The 19,108-nt window shown below is 54.3% G+C and overlaps 1 protein-coding gene across 1 annotated transcript; it reads right to left on the reverse strand.

Moving 5' to 3' along the window:
• Positions 1 to 654: 654 nt before the first annotated feature.
• GPAT4 (glycerol-3-phosphate acyltransferase 4) lies at positions 655 to 17,451 on the reverse strand. Its single transcript, XM_055567014.1, has 12 exons — positions 16,905 to 17,451; positions 9,265 to 9,334; positions 8,831 to 9,131; positions 8,061 to 8,135; positions 7,229 to 7,318; positions 6,998 to 7,091; positions 6,235 to 6,350; positions 5,422 to 5,477; positions 4,943 to 5,028; positions 1,652 to 1,780; positions 1,489 to 1,568; positions 655 to 1,309 (listed from the first exon to the last, which is right to left on the reverse strand). The coding sequence occupies exons 1-12, from the start codon at positions 17,067 to 17,069 to the stop codon at positions 1,201 to 1,203; spliced, it is 1,371 nt and encodes a 456-aa protein (XP_055422989.1). The 5' UTR covers positions 17,070 to 17,451; the 3' UTR covers positions 655 to 1,200.
• Positions 17,452 to 19,108: the final 1,657 nt, after the last annotated feature.

The raw sequence follows: 19,108 nt of genomic DNA on the forward strand, positions 1-19,108 counted from the left end.
CACCTTCCCACATCGAGCCCAGAGGACGGCTTGGCCAGGAGACACTCCCCACAGCTGCTGCAAGGCCCCCAAAGGTGCGGGGGCTGCTGTGCCAGTGCAGGGCGGGGGCAGATGCGCAGACAGACGGATGCGTCAGGGGAGAGGCAGCTCTGTCCTGAGCGCTGAACCCAGTCAAGCCGGTACGTGGACACTGGGAAGGGGCCTGGCTTTGGACCTGCATTCCAGTGACCACAGCTGGGCAAGGGAGACCAACAGCTTCCTTCTGGCTGCACGAAGCCACATGCCTGCCCGCCCCGGCTCCCGCCTGGTCCCCAGATCTCAGCATGGATCCCCCCACTTGTACTTCCAGATCGTCTCCTACCCCACAATGTCACACACTTTCAACCCTGCAGCACACACGTTGGGGGAAACACCATCTCAACAGTGCTGGGGATTTCAAGTCACCCAGAGACGTGCAGACATCTGACACGGGGCTTCACCTTCTTCCCAGCAGACATCTGACACGGGCTTCACCTTCTCCTCAACACCACAAGCCCCCATTCTGGAAGCCAAGCCCCCGTGCTGGTTAACTCAGAATCACAACGCTGATGAGAAACCTGCTGCTCAGGGTCACAGCTGGGGGAGAGAGGGTGAAGGGAGAAACCCCTCGATTCAGTCACCATCAAAGACAACTTTATTGACTCACAGGAACGAACCCCAAACCCCCACACGGCTCCGGCTCTCCCTCGCCCGCCCCCCTCCCGGCCCTGGACCACCACACTGGGCTGGCCGCCCTTCCTTCACAACAACCCAGGGAGGCAGGCGTCCCCACCCCCCAGTCTGGGGGCAGACGAGCGTGGCAGCCACTGAGCTGGGGGACCAGTCTCAGCTGCGCTGGCCCCTCGGGGGGAGAACAGCATTCCCCCAGCCCTGCAGACACAGTCTCTCCCGTGAGTCTGGCCCCGAGGCCGGGTGCTCCTGGGGCAGCGAGCCCGGCGAAGTCCCCTGCACATGGACCTCAGACAGACGGCGCCCCAGGCCCCTGCAGGGACGTGGGCTCCCACCCAGCACTCAGGCCGCTCGGGCTCTGTGGGGAGGGACTTTAATGGCATTCCTCCAATGGACTCAGCGGAAAGGGACATGAGGTGGCTCGTCCCGGGGCGGTTGGGCGGCTCGGACGCTGGAGTCCTTGCGTGGAGCTGGTCCAGGCGGCGGCGGGGCTCAGGACCGGCTCCGGTCCTCGTGGTTGCCGACAATCATCTTGCTGTACAGCTTCTGCTGCTCCTCCTTGAACGTGTCCTTCACCTTCTCCCGCTTCAGGCCGCCGTCCCTGACGAGAGCATGGCAGGGCTGGGCACCTGAGCAGCAGCCCACGCCCACCCTGCCCCCGGCCAGCTGTGCGCCCCCCACACCCAGGGAGGGGGTGTCTGTGTGGACGGAGTGAGCCGGCAGCAACCGCCTCAGAAATCCCATCCGCAGACCCGGCAAGCAGAGCCCGGCCCGACTCACCACAGCAGGTCCACCAGGCCGCCCTGCCTGGCGATGGCAGACTTCACCCTGTTGGCAAACTGGACTGCATCCTCCTCCGCCTGCAAGAGAGGATGCATGCCAGCCCCTGAGCTGGGCGTGGGGCACAGAGCGTGGGGGCCCTGGGCGCAGGCTGGGCACCCACCTGTCTGGTCATCGGGGGCAGGTACCACACGCTGCAGACGATGGCCCAGCTGGTCATCATCCTAAGCAGGTAGGTCACCATTCCGTACTTGCTGCTGTTCCAGAAGGCGTCCCCGAACTGCGGGTCATACTGCGGGGTGACAGGGCGGGGTGTATGTGCGTGCGTGCGCGCGTGCAAAAGTGTGTGTCAGTGTGTGCACGTATGTGTGTGTGTCAACAATATGCGTGTCAACAGGCTGCGTGTGTGCATGTGTGTGTCAACAGTGCTCTGCATGTGTCTGTGAACAAGCTCTACGTGTGCGTTTGTGTGTATCAACAGTGTGTGTGTGCATGTGTGTGTGCACAGGCTCTACGTGTGTGTGTGTGTGTGTGTGTGTGTGTGTGAACAGCAAACTTTCCAAATACTGCCCCCCAACCGGGGCGAGGTCAGCGGGAGAACACGGCTCCCTGCCTTACGACCCGAACATTCCCCAGTCAGCGCACCCTGGGCACCGCTGGCCTCCAGCAGCGTCTGCCTCCTCGGCAGAGCAGGGAGGCGGCTCTTCCCCGCCGCGTCCTGTCTCCCTCACGGGCGTCCGGCATCTACTGTTGAGGTCCTCAAGCCAACCTGCGCGCAGAGGACAGGACCACGGCTCCACAGTTCCAGCCCCGAGTCAACAATCACCAGAGTGCCCACACCTGCTCCCGTCACGTCACACACTCACAAGCACTTCGACATGCAGCTCCCCAGAGAGAGAGACCTCCTTACGCGACGGCCAGCCTTCAAAGCCCACCTCTGGAGCCCAGACCCGGGAGCAGATGGCGAGGAAGCTCTGCTTCTGTCCTGACCCTTCACGGGGCTCGCTGACTGTGAGAAGCCAAGAGGCCGACTGGGCGGCCGGGCACAGAGGCCTTCCCCAGGGGAGTGCCCATCGGACGCTGTCCCCTGCCCGCCCCTCTGGTGAAGGCCCCGGCAAGGGGCATGTCGTGGGCGACGCAGCCAGCGCTGTGACCCACATTCTCCCAAACATGAATGCAGTGGGGCAGGCGGGATGGGAGGTGACACAGAGGCAGGGAGCGGGGCCGCGTCCTCAAGGAGAAAGCCTGAGAAGGATAAGGCTGAGCCGCCACAGGGTCTGGGGCTCTCCCAGACGCGACGCTAGACGGAGAGTGACCGCAGCACAAGCAGCCAGGATCCAAGTGGAAAAGCAAAGGAGGCCCCACGAGACTCGGTGGCCACCACGGTGGGCGCGCCCTGGGGTCCTCGGGAAGGGACACCGGCCGAGATGCCCGAGCGCACCCGCTTACGCTTCGGGGGGCTGGGTTTGAACTGCGTGCTTTTCTTTCAGGACTTTCAAGCCTGCATTCTATGACTCTCAGAGTAAAAGTTAAGAAAATTGTGCCTAATTGCAGACCCGACTACAGAAATGAAGGCACTCAGGCTTACTTATAGAAACTAAAAACTTGAAATGTAGCCCTGAAGGCGTACTGGCCTCACGTTACACCACCAGCAGGAAATGTGGGAGAATGGATCTCATGTGGGACGGGAAGCAAACACGGCCACAGTTCACGCAGCAGGACCGGAGAGAAACCCTGACTTCACATGTGAGAGCCCTCTGTTGAGGCCTGCGTCTCTGCTCCATGCTGGGCAGACATCGTGGAGAGAAAAGCAAGGCCAATGCTCAGATCAGCAATACCTTCCTCCAGATCAGACAATGCCTTCCTTTTGATGGAAATGCAGGGAGAGCTTGGAAACTGCTGAAGTTATGCAAGTTTGGTTACCAATGACGGTGTCACAAAAACTAGAAGATTACTTGGGAGGGAGAAGTTCTTAATCACATGTGGGCTTTCTTCAGCCTCGGATGGGAGGAAAATGGCCGTGCCCGTGTTCCAGAGAGGAGGCAGCTGTCCAAGGGTCCACACTGAAAACACCAAGGGCAGCGTCTCACTGAGATTCCAGCCAGCAACACCAGCAGCGCCCAGGATGGGGTCGAAATGCAAGTTCTGACACGGTGGGCGTGGGGCCCAGCAACGGGCCTGCGCATAGCCGCACCAGCTGACGCTGACACAGCCGCGAAGACCCAATGCTGGGGCTTCCAGGCACCGTGGGTAAGAATCGCCCGGCAACGCAGGCGACACGGGCTCCACTTCTGTGGTCCAGGAGGATCCCACGTGCCGCGGGGCAACTAAGCCTGGGAGCCTCAACTATTGCGCCCGTGCACCTAGAGCCTGCGCTCGCAGTAAGAGCAGCGCTGCAGTGAAAAGCCTGCATACCGCAAGGAAGGGGAGCCCCCGCTCACCACAACTAGAGAAAGCCTGTGCACACAGCAACCGAAAAAACACGCCCAACACTCTGGAGCGAGGAAGAAGGGCTTCTGTGCAAGCAGCTGGTTTTTAACAGACACCCAGGGGGAGGCCCTGATTCCCAGGATGCTGCGCTGCAGGACGGCATGTGTGGCACAGCAACGCCCCCCATTCTCACCCCACGGCAGACCCTGCGGACAGAGCCCCTCCTGTTCCTTCAGACCAGCATCCTCAACAACTCCCCGGCAGCCCTGGTCCGGGGACCCGTTAGTCACCCTGCAGCCGCTCGTTCCCCGCCAGCCCTGGCCTGTCACCTCCCTGAGAAAGCGGCATGGCTTCCCCCAGGGGAACGCTGCCTCCCCAGCTGCCGCCAGGTGAAAACAAGGACCATCCCTACAGACGACCGAGGCCCGTGAAATCCTAACCACCACTCTGACTCAAGCTCACCCTTACCCTGATATGTCAACCTAAATACTTTAAACATAGTGACAAAGGCTGTGTATTTTTAGAGGCAGTAATGTGAGTAACTTGGCATTCTTTTAGGAATAATAATATACATCTATTTATAAGCGCAAAGGGCTAGGAGGGGAGAGAAGGAGGAAAAAGGAAACCCGGCAAAGTGCGCCCCTTCTTTCTAAGCGAGTCTGAACAGTCAGAGGTTCAAGTTCCTGCAAGGTGGGGCAGACGGGACAGGCTCCTGAGGTCCCTTTGTTTTCACGAGTGGCCACGTGAGCCAAAGCAGAGGAGCCATTTCTTTCTCCAGTGACAAGGACACACGTCCTATGCCCACCCACCTGCACCTCCAAGCAAACACACAGATCCCCCGGGCATCCCCACCCCGCAGGAAGCCCCCTTCAGGTGGAGTGCCTTCCGAGCTGCTGGGTTTATGAACAGAGAGGAACACGTGGGTAGATCTGCCAAGCCCCGAAGGCTCTGCGGCGTGGGCTGGAGCCACCCATTCTCTGCAGCGGCCGCGGCGATGACCATTGGCCCTCGGAGGGGCTCCTACCTTGATAGCAACAGGGTAAACTGTGGCTCCAATTTCGAAACTTCCCTTTTTGAACATCATCACTGATGTATTATTGATGCAGGTTCCTAAAATGCAGAAGAGGGTAAAATGCTTTTCTTTTCGGTCCTTTACCCCAGAGATCAGTAACAGTTTATGGATTAAATATAATAGTAAAAGCCCTTCTGACAGCTCTTCTGAGAGGATAAGCCTGCCATCTCCCCAGCGCGGGAACACACGCTGGAGAGAGGCAAGCAGACCACTGCACTGCTTCCTCTTTTCTCCTTACGGGACCACCTCCCGGGGCCCAGGGGAGTCCAGAGCGGGTGCCACATGACAGCACTCGCAGTCCACACTGAGTCCCCTGAGCTTTCAGTTCCAGGACCAGCCCCAAGGGCCCCCAGCTGAGGTGGTCAAGACAGGTTCCTCCAACACAGCCCTGGACTCCCCTAACTGCCCGGCCTCCCCACACAGCAGCTTACCCTCCGGAAAGATGAGGATGGGCAACTTGCTTTTATCCTGCACGTGCTCGGTCAGCCTGCAGAAGAGAGAAATGGAGGGGAGGGCCAGACAGCCTCACGTTCATCACCATCCATACATCTGTCAATACCCTGTCTAGATGCGATGCTGGGTGCGGTATAAAGGCAGGCTAATGAACACGACCCTTTTATAAACCCATGATCTAACAGACAAAAGGCCTAAGGACAGGGAACCCAGGTTGATTACTATTTAACAGCTGTTGAGTGAAGCGCCTGAGTCTGAGTGTAGAGGCTGCAGCTCTGATCTGAGACTGCCTAACAGGTTCACCCGCCAGAGCAGCCTCGAGAAATGCTTGCCCCAACTTCCTAGGGCTGTGCTGGGAGGGCCTGCAGCCCCGAGACGCAGCGCAGGGAACTCAGGGCGGCCCACTGGCCCTGGGGAGCGGGTCTCAGGGAAGCCTTGACTCCTCGAGTTACAGCAAAGCTCTCACCATCACCTGTGCCACGTCTGCCTTTTATTTTCCTTGAAAACAGAGCAGCGCTTTATTCTATTGCTGAAAGTGTGCTTCCACGTGTGACAGTGAACTCATTTTGAGTATTTGAAATCACATTAAAAGTTCGTAGGCTGTTATGACAATGGGTTCAAGGAATTAAATAAAAAAAAGGTTAAAAACACTACTAACTTGTTAACAACACTAGAGTTTTCATACTTCTATATTCCACATTTCGGATATGAAAGCAGCCGGGCTCCGTGGAGAAGGCTGGAGGCACGACTTGCCCTAAAATCAGACTGTGTGCGTGTGTGTCGTCGTTTACCTTCTGGCCACCAGGTGGCGATCCTTCACTTCGGAGCGCTCGAACCAGACGTGGGGGCAGGCCTTGACCATGGCTCTCTGGATGACTCCCATGAGGCCGCCGTGCACCTGCCCCACCTGCTCGCAGAGGAAGGGGCAAGGGGAGCGAGACCATCCTCACACAAAGTCCCCGATTCCCAACCTCCCTCCCCCTACGCTTTACTGTAACCAGAGATTCCTTACTGTTCAGAAACCACCGTTAGTTAGAGTCTCTGAATTTAAATTCTCTTTCTAACCTGTGATAGCAGATGTGCAACTGAAAACCCTACAAAGAACCGTGAAGCGGAGCCCCCATGTCCAAATGCCCTTCCTGCATGGATTCTCCAAGGCCTCTGCGCCCCATCCCTTCACATCCCCTCTCGGGGGGTTTGTGGGAAGATGGGTACATGGCTATGTATGGCTGAGCCCCTTCGCTGTTCATCTGAAACTACCACAACACTGTTCATCAGCTACACCCCAACACAAAACAAAAAGTATAAAGTCTGGGGGAAAAAAGAAAACCCCCCTCCCCACCTCCACCTCCCTTTCCACTGCCCACCTACACTTTCCCCACATGCTCAGCCACTCGACTCACAGCACCCAGGTCCCAAGGAGCCCGAGGCCACGGAAACCAAGGCAACAGCCTAGGCTGGGGCCCAGGTCTAAAAGCACGCTTGCCCGCTCACCCCCTGGAGACAGAGCTCCCAGCCCTGACCAGCCAGAGGACGCTTGGAGGCAGGCCTTACCATGGCGTAGTAGCCGTCGCTGGCCAGGATGATGACGTCAATGGGAGACGTGTGGTTAGCCACGCAGATGCCGCCGTTTCTAGGCCGGTTCTTCCTGTTCACAAGGTTCGAGGAGCAATGGGAATTTGCGTGAGATGATGCGTCTGGAACACACGTCTGGCCGGGGCTCCAGCCCCCCAAGTTCCAGCAGCGCCACCCCCCGTGCCACCCCGAGCCCCCGTGGACCCTCACCTGTCGTGGTAGGTGATGATGGCCGTCAGAGCGCGCACGCAAATCCGGTAGCACATGAGGTGAACGTGCTTGCTCAGGAACTCCTTGAACCTGCGGCAATGCGCCAGAGAGCTCTGCTGTCACCTCCATGCACACAGGGCGTCGGCAAAGGGCGCCCGGTCTAACCACCTAACCGCTGCTGCCTACGCCCTTCTCAACTGTATATAAACGTATTTTTATAATTATTAGTGTCTACGGTAAGCATTAGCATCTTTCTGTCTACAGACAAAGGAAGAAACGATGAGAACAGCTCACATTCACCGCGGGTGATGGACTCAGAAGTCTCAGCCTGAGAATTTCCAGCAAAGGTGAGTCCCCTAGATTCTTTGCCAATGACAGCCAGAGGCAGGCGGAGGCCAGAGAGTCAAACCTCCCCACCAGCTGGGGCAGAAGAGAGGTTTGCCAGCCCCAGAACTTCCCAGAAGGAGCCCATTTCTTAAAAAAGAAAAAAAAAGGAAAAAGCAAACAAAAAGGACCTACCTACCTACACTTCTCACCTTCTCAACAATTCATCAACACAGTAGAATGCTCAAAACTCAACTACTTGCTTTATAAGGCCTGCTAGCCCTGGACACTACCATTTTGTGGTTTCTCTGTTTTGTCTTTAAAACTGGAAGAATGCGAGGGCTGGAGGGCAAAAAGAACAGTCACAGATAAGATCAGTGAGGGGGAACAGAGCCCTGCTGCCGAGTCAGTTACCATGGAGCTACTGACTCCATCTAAGAGCCTGTGGTTTGGGCCGTGCCCCCCGCCCCCTGTGGTACCCGCAGTCCGACGCCCACGCTCCGCTCACCTCCCGTTTGGCAGGTACCCCACCATCGTTGTGCCCACCACCAGGAGGCTGATCCCCGTGAAAGCGAGAGCTATCCTGTAACGAGAAGACAAGTTACAACACAGCAGACAAACTCCTGCCCCGAGTGTAGACCTGAATGTGTGAAAATGCCAGATGCCATCGCTGGCCTACACGGGGCTCCCGCCAAGATGGGAACCGGGGCCGCTCACTGTCCCGAGACAGGGTGCCATGGACTTGGTTCTCAGCCGACAGACACCCCCTCCTCAGGCACTGGGAAGCGGCCAGAAGGATAGGGCAGCTGATGGCTGGCCGTGCTGCCCTCAGGCACCTGCTGTCCTGCAGCCTCACCCTTCCCCTTGGCTTTAACCCCTGGCAAAACCACAGCTTCTCCGTGAAGCACCAGGAAGTAGGGTCCAAAGGTGCCAGCAGCCGGCAAGGCCTACTCAGAACAGCATGTGGCACAGAGACCCGGGAGATCAATACCGCCTCTGTCCTGGAGAGGAAGCTGCAGGAAAGAACCAGCCAGGCCTGGGGAGGGGGGCCACAAAGAACACCGTGCTCCCGTCCCTGGGCTTAGTCCGTCCAGACAAGCGATTTGTTTTTAAGAAACTCAACTATTTCTTATTTCTGTCTGCTACGCAGACAACCCAGGACCCTTCTAAAGGACAAGCCCGGGCACCCTTCCGAGAGCCGGACTGCCTGGCCAATGGGAGGACTCCACCCACCATCCTCCTCTGAAGTGGGAGCACGGGGTGGGGGCTGGGCCTCACCTGAGCGGCAGCAGGAAGCAGTAGCGGATGAGTACGCCCAAGCCCCACAGCACGGTGAGCCGCAGGCTGATGTACTGGAAGTTATAATTGGTCCTGCTCAGTAGGTTCCAGGACTCCAGCTCCTCTGCCGAGAACCTCTTGGTCACCTCGTCGTCCATGATGGTCTCCATTCCTTTCCGGCAGAAATAGAAAATGTCCGAGAGCTCAAACTCGGGAGTGTTGTCCAGGGCCTTACTGCTCCCGCTCCGGCGGATTTCTTTGATCTCCTCCTCTAGTGACGTGGGGTCTTTTGCAATGATTCCTGCAAGAGAACAGTCTCATCAGGTGGTCTGCTGGGAGAAGGGCATCAGAAATGCCCAGGGCATACTCCCTGCCTGCTGCAGGGAGCAAGGGTGGAGTGGAGGTCAGGGGGGCGCCCGGGGGCCCTGTCTTACCATTGGTGTAGGGCTTGTAAAGCTGGTGGTTCTTCTCCTTGGCTCCTCTCTCCATCCTCAAGGTAGCCCACTGCAGGGGGAACAGCAACACAGAGGGTGAGCCCCTTCCCCTTTCGGGGGGCTCCTCCACTTCCAGTCTGTGACAGCCTCAAGCCCAGTCACCCCAGATCAGATTGCACCCGGGAGCGCGGGCTCTGGGGAAGCTCGGAGCCCTCTCCTCCGGGCAGACCTGTCCCTGATGACCTGGACTGAGAGCCTCGTCGCTGGCGGTCAAGAGCTGCGAACTGAGGAGCCAGGAGAGCTTGGGGCTCCCCGCCTCTGCCTCTTGGGTCATGAAGGAGCCCGCTGGCCGCCTGTCCACAGACCCCACTGGTTCCTTCGTTTCTGCCAAACGACAGCTCTTCACCAACTGCCAAGCCAAGCGTCTGGGAAGGTACTGCCTACCTCCCAAGTTATTCCAAGAAGGCAACGATTTTAGCTTTTGAGTTGATAAAAGATTTAAATATTATGTATATGTGGACTGTCCATTCACCCTCTGAGTAATCTCTAACGGGAAACACCACAATTTGACAGAAAAAGCTTGAAAGTAGCTTAGTGTTAATTTAAAAAAAAAGCGTTGAAAAAAAAAAAACTAGGTTCGAATCCCAAGTTCGAGAGTTCTGTGTGCCTTCAGCAATTCATCCCATCACGCTGGTCTTTTTTATCCACAAAACTGGAGGAAGGTACGTCAACCTCCCCTTCACGAGGACACGAGAGGCTGTGTGTGACAGACTCTGGGGAACTGCAAACCCCCAGTGCCCTCATTTTACTAAAATAACACGGACTGCAGGGAAGATTCTCTTCCCCTCGCCCTTCATCAGAACCCTTTTAAGTGCCACCCGAGAGCCCGGGGCTGGGCAGCCCCTACTAGCAGGAGGGAGGGGCGAGCACCCCAGCTCCCGCCTGCCTAGCAACGGGATGGCGACGAGCAAGGACACAGAACTGGCATTCTAAAGGTGTCCTTTCAAACTTCTGTCTCCACAGTTATGCAAGAGAGAGAAGAACCCTGTCCTTCCACGATGCTGCGGAATCCACACAGCCCAAAGCCTCTGTGAGACCCTGCTGGCAGAGCCTGAAGCGTGAGCGGGGTGGTGGAGCGAGCAGCAGGGCGTGCGCCTCATCAGCGATCTGACCGTGTGTGGAAACCTCTCAGACGCCACGGTCCAGAGAAGACGGGCCGCTTACAGAGCCACCCACGCTAAGGTCTGAGGCGGGAAAACGCACACGACCCGTCAGGTTCTTAGCCCCTGATGGATTCCGGCACGGGGGATGTTTTTTCTAGAAGAAAATGTAAACATAACTGCTGCAGTGCAGGAAGACGAACTCCCATCTGGGAATGCCATCTAGGGAAGAGGCGATTAAGGGGCAAGCCTGGTACAAAGACACAGCATGATTGCCCAGAACGTCTCCATTCTGGCCCAGACTGCCTCGGTGCTGCAAGCTCGAGTCAGAGAACCTCAGTGCTGACGCCTGGCTTGGACTGTAACAGGTAGGGAGCACATGCCGTCAGGCCACCGGAGCACCGGAACAGACATCTGTGAGCACCGACTCAGGATGCAAAGTTCCAGAAGGCTGTGGTTTCTGCTTTAACTGGAAAGATGCTGGTTCAGCGAGCCTGCGGCTTCTGGCTCCATGGTAAACATCCCCGTCCTCCTACTTTGTACTTCTAGCTTTGCTTTTCCAAACTTCGGGGACATCACAAAATGCGTCTGTGTGAAGGATGAAGTCAGCAGAGCAGGGCAGAGAGCGGGGCGGGGGCTGCCTGGGACCGGCACCCAGTGACCGCTGCTTTGCCCGGCGCAGGGACTCGGGAGGGGTGCTGGCATCAGCACCGTCTGAGAATGGCACGCCTGGATTCTCTGAGCCTCACTTTTAAGAAGTAGCGTGTGCAGATATCCAGAATGAAAGTGAGAACCCTAGGTCCAGAGCTCATTTCCCCAAAATCTCCTCTTCCTTCCCTTGATCCAACATGCCACTTGAGTCCCTGTTCAGGGTCACGTTACTTAATTATTCCCTTCTCAGCTTCTCCTGCACAGAGACTGTTAGGGACACAGACACGCTGCCCTGTCGACTAAACCCAAGACAGCTCTCGGCAGGTCAGGCAGGCCGGACCCTTAGAAGGTGGGCGGGGTGACGGGTGCATCTTTGCTGGTTAGTCACTCTGCTGCACTGCCGCTCAGAAGCCCAGCACCCGGGGAAGGCCAGACAGCCCCTGCAGCCTCGTCTCAGCGAGACCTCCCCTCTTCTCCAGCCGACCTGCACCGCACCTTCCCCGACTGGACTGTGGATGCCCAAGAATCAGGCCCCAGAGAAGCCAGGCTCCCAGCACCCCACCCTCTCCCACTTCCCCAGCAGAGATAACATCTTTTAACAAGTCTCTCTTCCGTCCCTGCTTTGGCTAGAATCACTCAGTGAGTGAAAAAGTGTCTGAATCTTTGCGACCCGGCAGACTATACAGTCCATGGGATTCTCCAGGCCAGACTATCGGAATGGGTAGCCTTTCCCTTCTTCAGAGGATCTTCCTGACCCAGCAATCGAATCGGGGTCTCCTGCATTGCAGGCGGATTCTTTACCAACTGAGCTATGAGGGAATAACTTGGTAGCTGCCATCAAATTCACAATCCTGACTTCACACCTCACGTTTCAATCACCTGCTGGTCGCGACCACGTGTCAGCACCCCTCTGCCCTCACATCTGGTGTGAGAGGGAGAGGCAAACGCACACGCCCGGACCCCACCGTGCTCCCCCCTCACCCACCCTCCTCCTGGGATACCCAAGCTGCCCATCTGTCCACCCAGTCCTTCAGCCCACCCCGGATGCTTCCTCCCCAGCTGCCTGAGTCAGGCCACCACCGTCCTCTCTTACCTACACAGGTGCGACAGGCGCCACCGTGCTCCTTCCTCCCTCCAAGCCAAATGACGCACACTGGTCTCATCCCCTGGCCTGGGCCTTCAGGGGCTTTTCAATGGCTTCTCAAAGCCTAAAGAACAGCCGGTTTTATAAACTACCTCAGCCCCTCCAGGAATCCGATGGCTCTCCTCTCCTGAACCAGGCACTGTCTCTAAACCAGACTGCCCCTTCTCGCCTCTACCCACTGCATTCCTAGAGCGCTGCTTCCTTTGTAAATCCATTCAAATGCCAAATCTTGGATGAAACGGTACCTTCCCAACTCCTGCAATCAGAGCTCATCCCTACCCGCATATTTTAAGTGGTATCACTTTCTGAATCGGTTCTGTAGGCAGACATCAGTCTTTCCTACTCAACTATAGCTGCCTCAGAGGGCAGAAGCCAGAATCCACCCAGACGTGCAGGGCAGCAGAGTCTGATCAAGTGCCGTGCGGCACTTAGTAGACAGTCAATAAGGACTGGGTTTAATTCACCAATGACCAAGGTTTCTCTTCATCAAGGTCTCCAAAACCACTTCTGAGGACCCTCCCCGCCGTAATCTCACTCTCATCTCCTTCCGTTCGTCCTTTGAGCTACTTCCCCCCAGTCACACTGGAATCACCCTTCCCATGGGGGCAGGAAGGGGGTGCCGCTGACTCACACCCCCTCTTGGACCTGCACCACGTGAAGGAGGCAGGCACCTCGCTCCCACTCCCTGGAGGAAGCAGACTGCCGGGCCTGAGGACTTAGGCCAAGTTTCACAGTTGGTAAGAAAACCCTCAAAAGGGTCACGCCTACCCACCACAATGCCACCGCCTGTTCAGCCTCTCTGACCTCCTCACCTCCATCACTGGTTTCCAACCAGTTCTGCTGTGGAGCCTGATGTCAAAGCACATTACAGCCACCTCCTCTGACCTGGTCAATCCCTTTCACATCGGGCAAAAAACTCAAGTCATTTCCCCACCCTCATATTTCTCCTTTATATACAGACTTTCTTCACTCCTTTCCCAAATCATTCTCAACTCAGTTCAAAGTCCACTTCTAGGAATTGTACCCCAAACAATATCACCACCATTGTGCTGTGTAATAAACCTGAAGCTCAAACATTAAGAAAACTAAAGCATTTCCACTCAGTGTTAACAGGACCTGCAAGCTGTCCTCCAGGAGGAAAGACACTGACTACGCATCCCTCCAGCCCCTGGGCAGGTACACCAAGGTATGCGGAGAGGTGAGCCATCATGGGAGGCCAGCTGCACCGACTCAGGTCCTCCAAAAGCACGGGTGTATATACTGTGCAGGCTACCAGACAACCAGCTTGATTCATCTTTATGAAGATTACCTAGTAAAATGTGCAAAACAACTGGCTGATAAGATTGTAAAAGAAAATGCAGACATAAAATTATATGCACAGGCTGTTAAGACCGCCATAAAATATTACCACAACCAAAAGGTAACACAAAACTATTGTTATTTGTCTGGTTATCTAGTGCTGTAGAACAGACCACCCCGTAACTTACTGGCTTAAAATACTACCACCGTTTACTCTGCTCTTGAATCTGCAAACTGCACAGGGTCTGGCATGGGCTGGTGGAGGCTGAAGGCAGGGGCTGAAACTCCATGAAGGCCCGTGGGCTCCCAAGGGTGGTGGCTGGTGCCATCAGCCTGTCATCACAGCCTCCCCAGAACTGGGAGCTAGAACTCCACATGGGGCCTGGGCTTCCTCGCGGCGTGGCGGCCGGGCTCCAGGGCAAGTCTCCACAGTCAGATGGGAGCTGTGCCGATGCTCCACCCTAACCTCACAGGTCACACAGAGCCAAGGCCACCACGTTCTGTAGGTTAGAAACATTCACCACCGCAGGGTCCCACTCTGGAGGAAGTCAATCAGATTCCACCTCATGATGGTAGGTGTTAGAGTCACTGGGGGACCTTTTTTAAAATGCCCACCAAAACCAGTTAGACCAGAATTTCCAGGGGGTAGTCGAGTGCTCCCAAACAAGTTATTTTTTAAATGTTCCCCAGGTGATTCAGATGCGTAGTTAGGAAGAGACCCACAGAATGAAGATGATCTCTAAGCCTCCTTCCAACTGCAAAATCACACAGAGCACCCCAGCTTATGAAGGGATGAAGATGATAAAAAAGGCAACTAAAGGTGCTCTCTTTATTAAAAGCACCCACAAGTTCAGGTGTATTTTAGATGTATACGTGGATACACAGATGGATTTCCAAGATCTAAAATCAGTTTGGCCAAATCCAACTTGTATTTCACACTCCTGCTGATAAAAATGGCATTCAGTTCTTAATGTCCACCAAGATCAAATCAGAGCAACAACCCTGCTAAGATGGTGAGAAAGGACCACTCTTGCAGAACCGCCTGCTGCCCCTGCTGGTGCACATCAGCCCTTCCTCAGCCACCCCTCACTCGGGCTCACAGCCAAGTGGTCGTCATCATCCAGGAAGCTCGACAGGACAGGAGCCCTGGGATACCCAGAACCCTCCGAGTGCCTGACACACACCTCCAGGAAATACGAGGTACAAACTGAGATCCTGAAATCTGAAATACTGAGGTCACCAATGAGCGTGCACGCGCACACACACACACACGCATACACGACTTCCATTTCCAGTGATTTTCAAGATGTGGTCAGCAGTCTCTGACGGCTCAGGAATACCTGTCCCATGGAACTTTAAAATACTGATTTGAGGAGACGTTTTCAAAATGGAATAGGGAATGTACATAGATTCTAGGTCTTCTTCACCCAAAGTGACCCAAATTTTAAGAATTTAGCTACTACAAAAGGACTCTGATCTGATTACTCTTATTTTTCTGTTTTAAAAATAAGGATTTCCGTAGGTCTATGCTTGCTTAAATAAACCTGAATAAAAGCTCGCCATCACCGTGAAGCTATCAGCTGCCCGACTCGCTCCATACCAATGCGCGGTTTCCAGGAGCAAGTGGGTGTGGGCAGTTACTTGGTTCACAGGAACCCTGGGTTCTACTGAAGACTTTCTCGGACTAAAGTTCAAGAAAATTACATTTCATAATTAAGTAAAACAAATACTAATGACTGACTAGATTGCCACTTCTCAAGCTTTACTGTGCACCTGGGCTTCTTGGAGTACAGATTCTAATTAGTAGGCCTGCATTTGCAATGTTTTAGGTGACACTAGGCTGCTGGTCTCAGAGCATTCTCTGAGTAGCAGACACCCCCAGAGACCATATGGAGCGCTCAGAAATCTTCGTACCAAACGCGAGTGCTCAAGTAAGTACAAGCACACCATAGCTCACTACGGACAAGAGCCAAAAGGTCGAGAACAGCCTATCAGTGGAGGAGTGGATGAGCACATCATAGTATAAACACACGGTGGAATATTACTCGGCCACGAAGACCAAAGTATTGACACGTGTTACAAAGTTACCCTACACAAGAGCACTCACAAGAGAGCACATTTTATAGCATTTCATTAATAGGAAATACCCAGAACAGGTAAATCCAGAGACAGACCACAGATTCACGGTTGCCAGATGCCGGGGGTTGGGGGGAAGAGACAGAAACGCAGCTGCTTAATGAACATGGGTTTCTTTCTGGAGTAATGAAGAGGCTGTGGAACTTCACAGAGTGGCAGTCATACAACCCTGTGACTATGGGAAACGCCGATGAACTGTTCCCTTTAAAATGGTTAATTGTCTGTAGTGTCAATTTCACCTCAATTTTTTAAACGTGAAAAAGTTATATTCTTACACAAATATTAAATATCAAAACACAAGATTCAATAATATACGTAGAAATATTTTTTGCTGTAATGGAGCATTTCATCTGGCTCACTTCATCTTTCTGAATCACTATTTCTTCACTGATAAAATCTATCGTTGATAAGACACCCTAGTCCACTGCAGAACTACAGAGAACCAAAGAACAGCAAGTGAAATTATTCTGAACTATAAGATACTACCTGAACAAATACACCTGCAGTCTTTTCACTATTACGAGTGCATTTCCCCAATTACACATGGTCTCAGCCATGGAAAAGAATAGCTGAAGATCTGGTGACTACTGAAAACAGATACTGCTCATCAATTACCAAACCTCTGAAGAGATGTTGAAAAGCTCACGGCACAGACCAACTTCCAGGAAATACCACTTCTTGCCCATTTCCTTAACCCCATGACCAGTTCTGTTCAGCGGTCTAACTACTTAGATTCTGACATATGTTGGGAAATATTCTTCTTCTCCTCTGTCTTAAAGAAACTAGCACAATTCTTCAAATGCCCTTTTCTGTGACTTCTTTTTGCCTCATGTCTAAAAACCTATTTAAGATAAATGTTTGAAACAGAAAAGAGACCCTCCCATACTTATCAGTGAGGGAACATGCTAGCAGCAGCTCTGACTTTCAGTATCTGTTACATAATCACAGGCGGTGTCCTGCCGTGACTGTTTCTAAGTCCCTCCTTTTGAAACATACAGGCCAGGTGTGGTCCCTCTGCTCAGACGGACCAAACATGCAAGTACCTGAGCTCCAAGGAAAAGACTGCTGCGGCTTCTCAAGCTCAAGTTAGTTATCCTTTCTGCTCAAAATGCCACTTCCTTCCCACTCTACCAACACTCTCCACGTGCCTCTGAGAGCTCACAACCAACCAGACAGAAACAACTCTTTTTTTTTTTTGGCTAACGGCACTTCTCCTCGGGGAAGCAACCATTTGTAGATAGCATACTCACCGCAAAGATCTTTAACAGAGTTTTCATGTAGAGCTTTCGGATACCAAAGGAGACTCCGAAAATGGCGGGGACGATGATGAAAACCAGCAGGAGGGTGAAGAGGACCGTCAGGGAGATGCCCAGGAGGCTGACAATCAGGCTGTCGAAAGGCAGCAGCAGGAACATGGTGGGGATGCAGGCCAGGCCAGCGCCCTCCTCCCCGCGAACAAAGCTGGCTTCAGATGGTCCTCTCCGTCAGCACCGGGCTGGGGAGGGCCAACTCCATTCCCAAGTTCGCATCCCTCGACGGCTGGAACGGAGACTGGGCAGAGGATGAGAGCTGAAGGGGGCCCCGAGGGCCTCCCTGAAGGAGACAGGCTGCAGGCAGACGGGGCGGGCTCAGTCTTCAGGCCAGGTGTGGCAGCCCAGCCAGTGGGTGGCCCGGGCGCACTCTGGGCTCTGTTCCGCTGGCACTGCTTCCAGAAGTTTCCCTGTATCTCCTGCCCAAGAGCATTTAGCAGATAAATCTGTCCTGAAGGTCTGTCATTGCCAGAAGTACCAAGAAGAGTTCAACGTGCTGCCAGAAAAAGCCTGATAACTCCAGAGTGGGGTATGGGGAGGTGTGACTCGCTGGCACTTCCCACAGAAGTCTTGTGAACGTGAATAAGTGGAAATTAAATAATTGTTTTCCTTAAAACTCCTTCATAAGCTGAAAACTGTGTTCACATCTGGCCCCATCCTTCCTCTGGGGGCTCCTGGCACACCGCTCCCGGGACCGTCCGCCCTGGAGAGCTACAGGCCTTGCCAGGGGCACAGAGGCACTGGCAGGGAATGGCTCATGCTGCCGCGGGGAGTGTGATCCCAGGCACGCCTGGCATTGGGCTCCTCTGGATGCTCCTCCCTCAGGCCCTCTTCTCGGCGATGACCTGGGGTCTTGGCAGGAAGTTGCTTACATGCTGCTGAAGCTGGAGGAGGAGACAGAAACACCGTCAGGCATGCGACACAAACGGCACCAAGGGGAGGGCGCCTGCACTCGGGGGCGGGGCCGAGCGCCGGGGCCAGCTCCTCTCAACCCCAAGGTCGAGGGGACCAGGCAGCGCAAACAGGCGGCACATGCAGGCGTGGACGAATGGACGAAAACCGCTGGCATTTCATCCAGGATTCAACCCCACTGGTGTAAGTACCAGCTGGGGCCACTCACACTTTTCTAATAGGAAACACACACGTGTCTGGGCTCAGCAGATGCAAACCACTACATGTAGTGGTTTGCCCACCACTACATGGACAGACAACAGGATCCCACCACGCAGCACGGGGAACTATATGCAGTGTCCTGATAAAACGATAATGGAAAAGAATATGAAAAAGAATGTATGAATATGCTTAAACTGAGTCACTTTGCTGCACAGCACAAACTAACCCAACACCATAAATCAAGTATACTTCAATTAAAAAAAATCATTAGAGACCTCAAATTTAAAAAATGAATTAAGGAAAAGAAAATATATGGACACAAGACACCTTTCAGGAGATAAAGAGGGCACACTCCAAGGAGAAGATGGGCCTCCTCGCTGTCCCCCACTGCCTGGAGCTCTGGGCCGCAGAAGCAGCCCCAACATGAGGACACTCCGAATGCTTCCTGAGACCCTCTCACACACCCTGGGACACCGTTAGGGATCGCCCCCGCCCCAGCCACCCAGGCAGCAGGGGGGCCCGCGCTGAACACTGCTTTCTGTCTTGTTTCCTGGCTCGACACGTCCTGGGACAGTGCTGCCTCTGCACCAACGGAGCGCCCTTCCTGTAGACAGGTGCACAGTTCCCAGCTGTAAGAACGCTCCGTGGTCGGTTAACAGCTCTCTCCTGAGGGTGGACACCAATGTTTCTACCCTTCTGTTGTTATAAACAATACAATGAACCTGTCTATGTGATTCAGCATACAAAATGCACGTGCAAATATATTTTCAGGATAACCTCCTAGAGATGGAATTGCAGGGGAAAAGGAAATCTAGGTATAACGGAAAAAAATAACTCTTATTTTTATTTCCCCTGATTTACTGACAAAAAGTTGGCTTAAAGCTCAACATTCAGAAAACGAAGATCATGGCATCAGGTCCCATCACTTTATGGGAAATAGATGGGGAAACAGTGGAAACAGTGTCAGACTTTATCTTGTGGGGCTCCAAAATCACTGCAGATGGTGATTGCAGCCATGAAATTAAAAGACG

This window comes from Bubalus kerabau, chromosome 2, assembly GCF_029407905.1.
Source record: "Bubalus kerabau isolate K-KA32 ecotype Philippines breed swamp buffalo chromosome 2, PCC_UOA_SB_1v2, whole genome shotgun sequence".
NCBI classification, from domain to species: Eukaryota; Metazoa; Chordata; class Mammalia; order Artiodactyla; family Bovidae; genus Bubalus; species Bubalus kerabau.

Coding starts and splice junctions, on each gene's coding strand:
- GPAT4 (XM_055567014.1), bottom strand. CDS start 17,069: ATGTTCCTGCTGCTGCCTTTCGACAGCCTGATTGTCAGCCTCCTGGGC. Junction 8,136..8,830: donor TGCTTCCTGCTGCCGCTCAG/GTGAGGCCCAGC, acceptor TTCTCGTTACAG/GATAGCTCTCGCTTTCACGG. Junction 7,319..8,060: donor GGGTACCTGCCAAACGGGAG/GTGAGCGGAGCG, acceptor GCATTGCCGCAG/GTTCAAGGAGTTCCTGAGCA.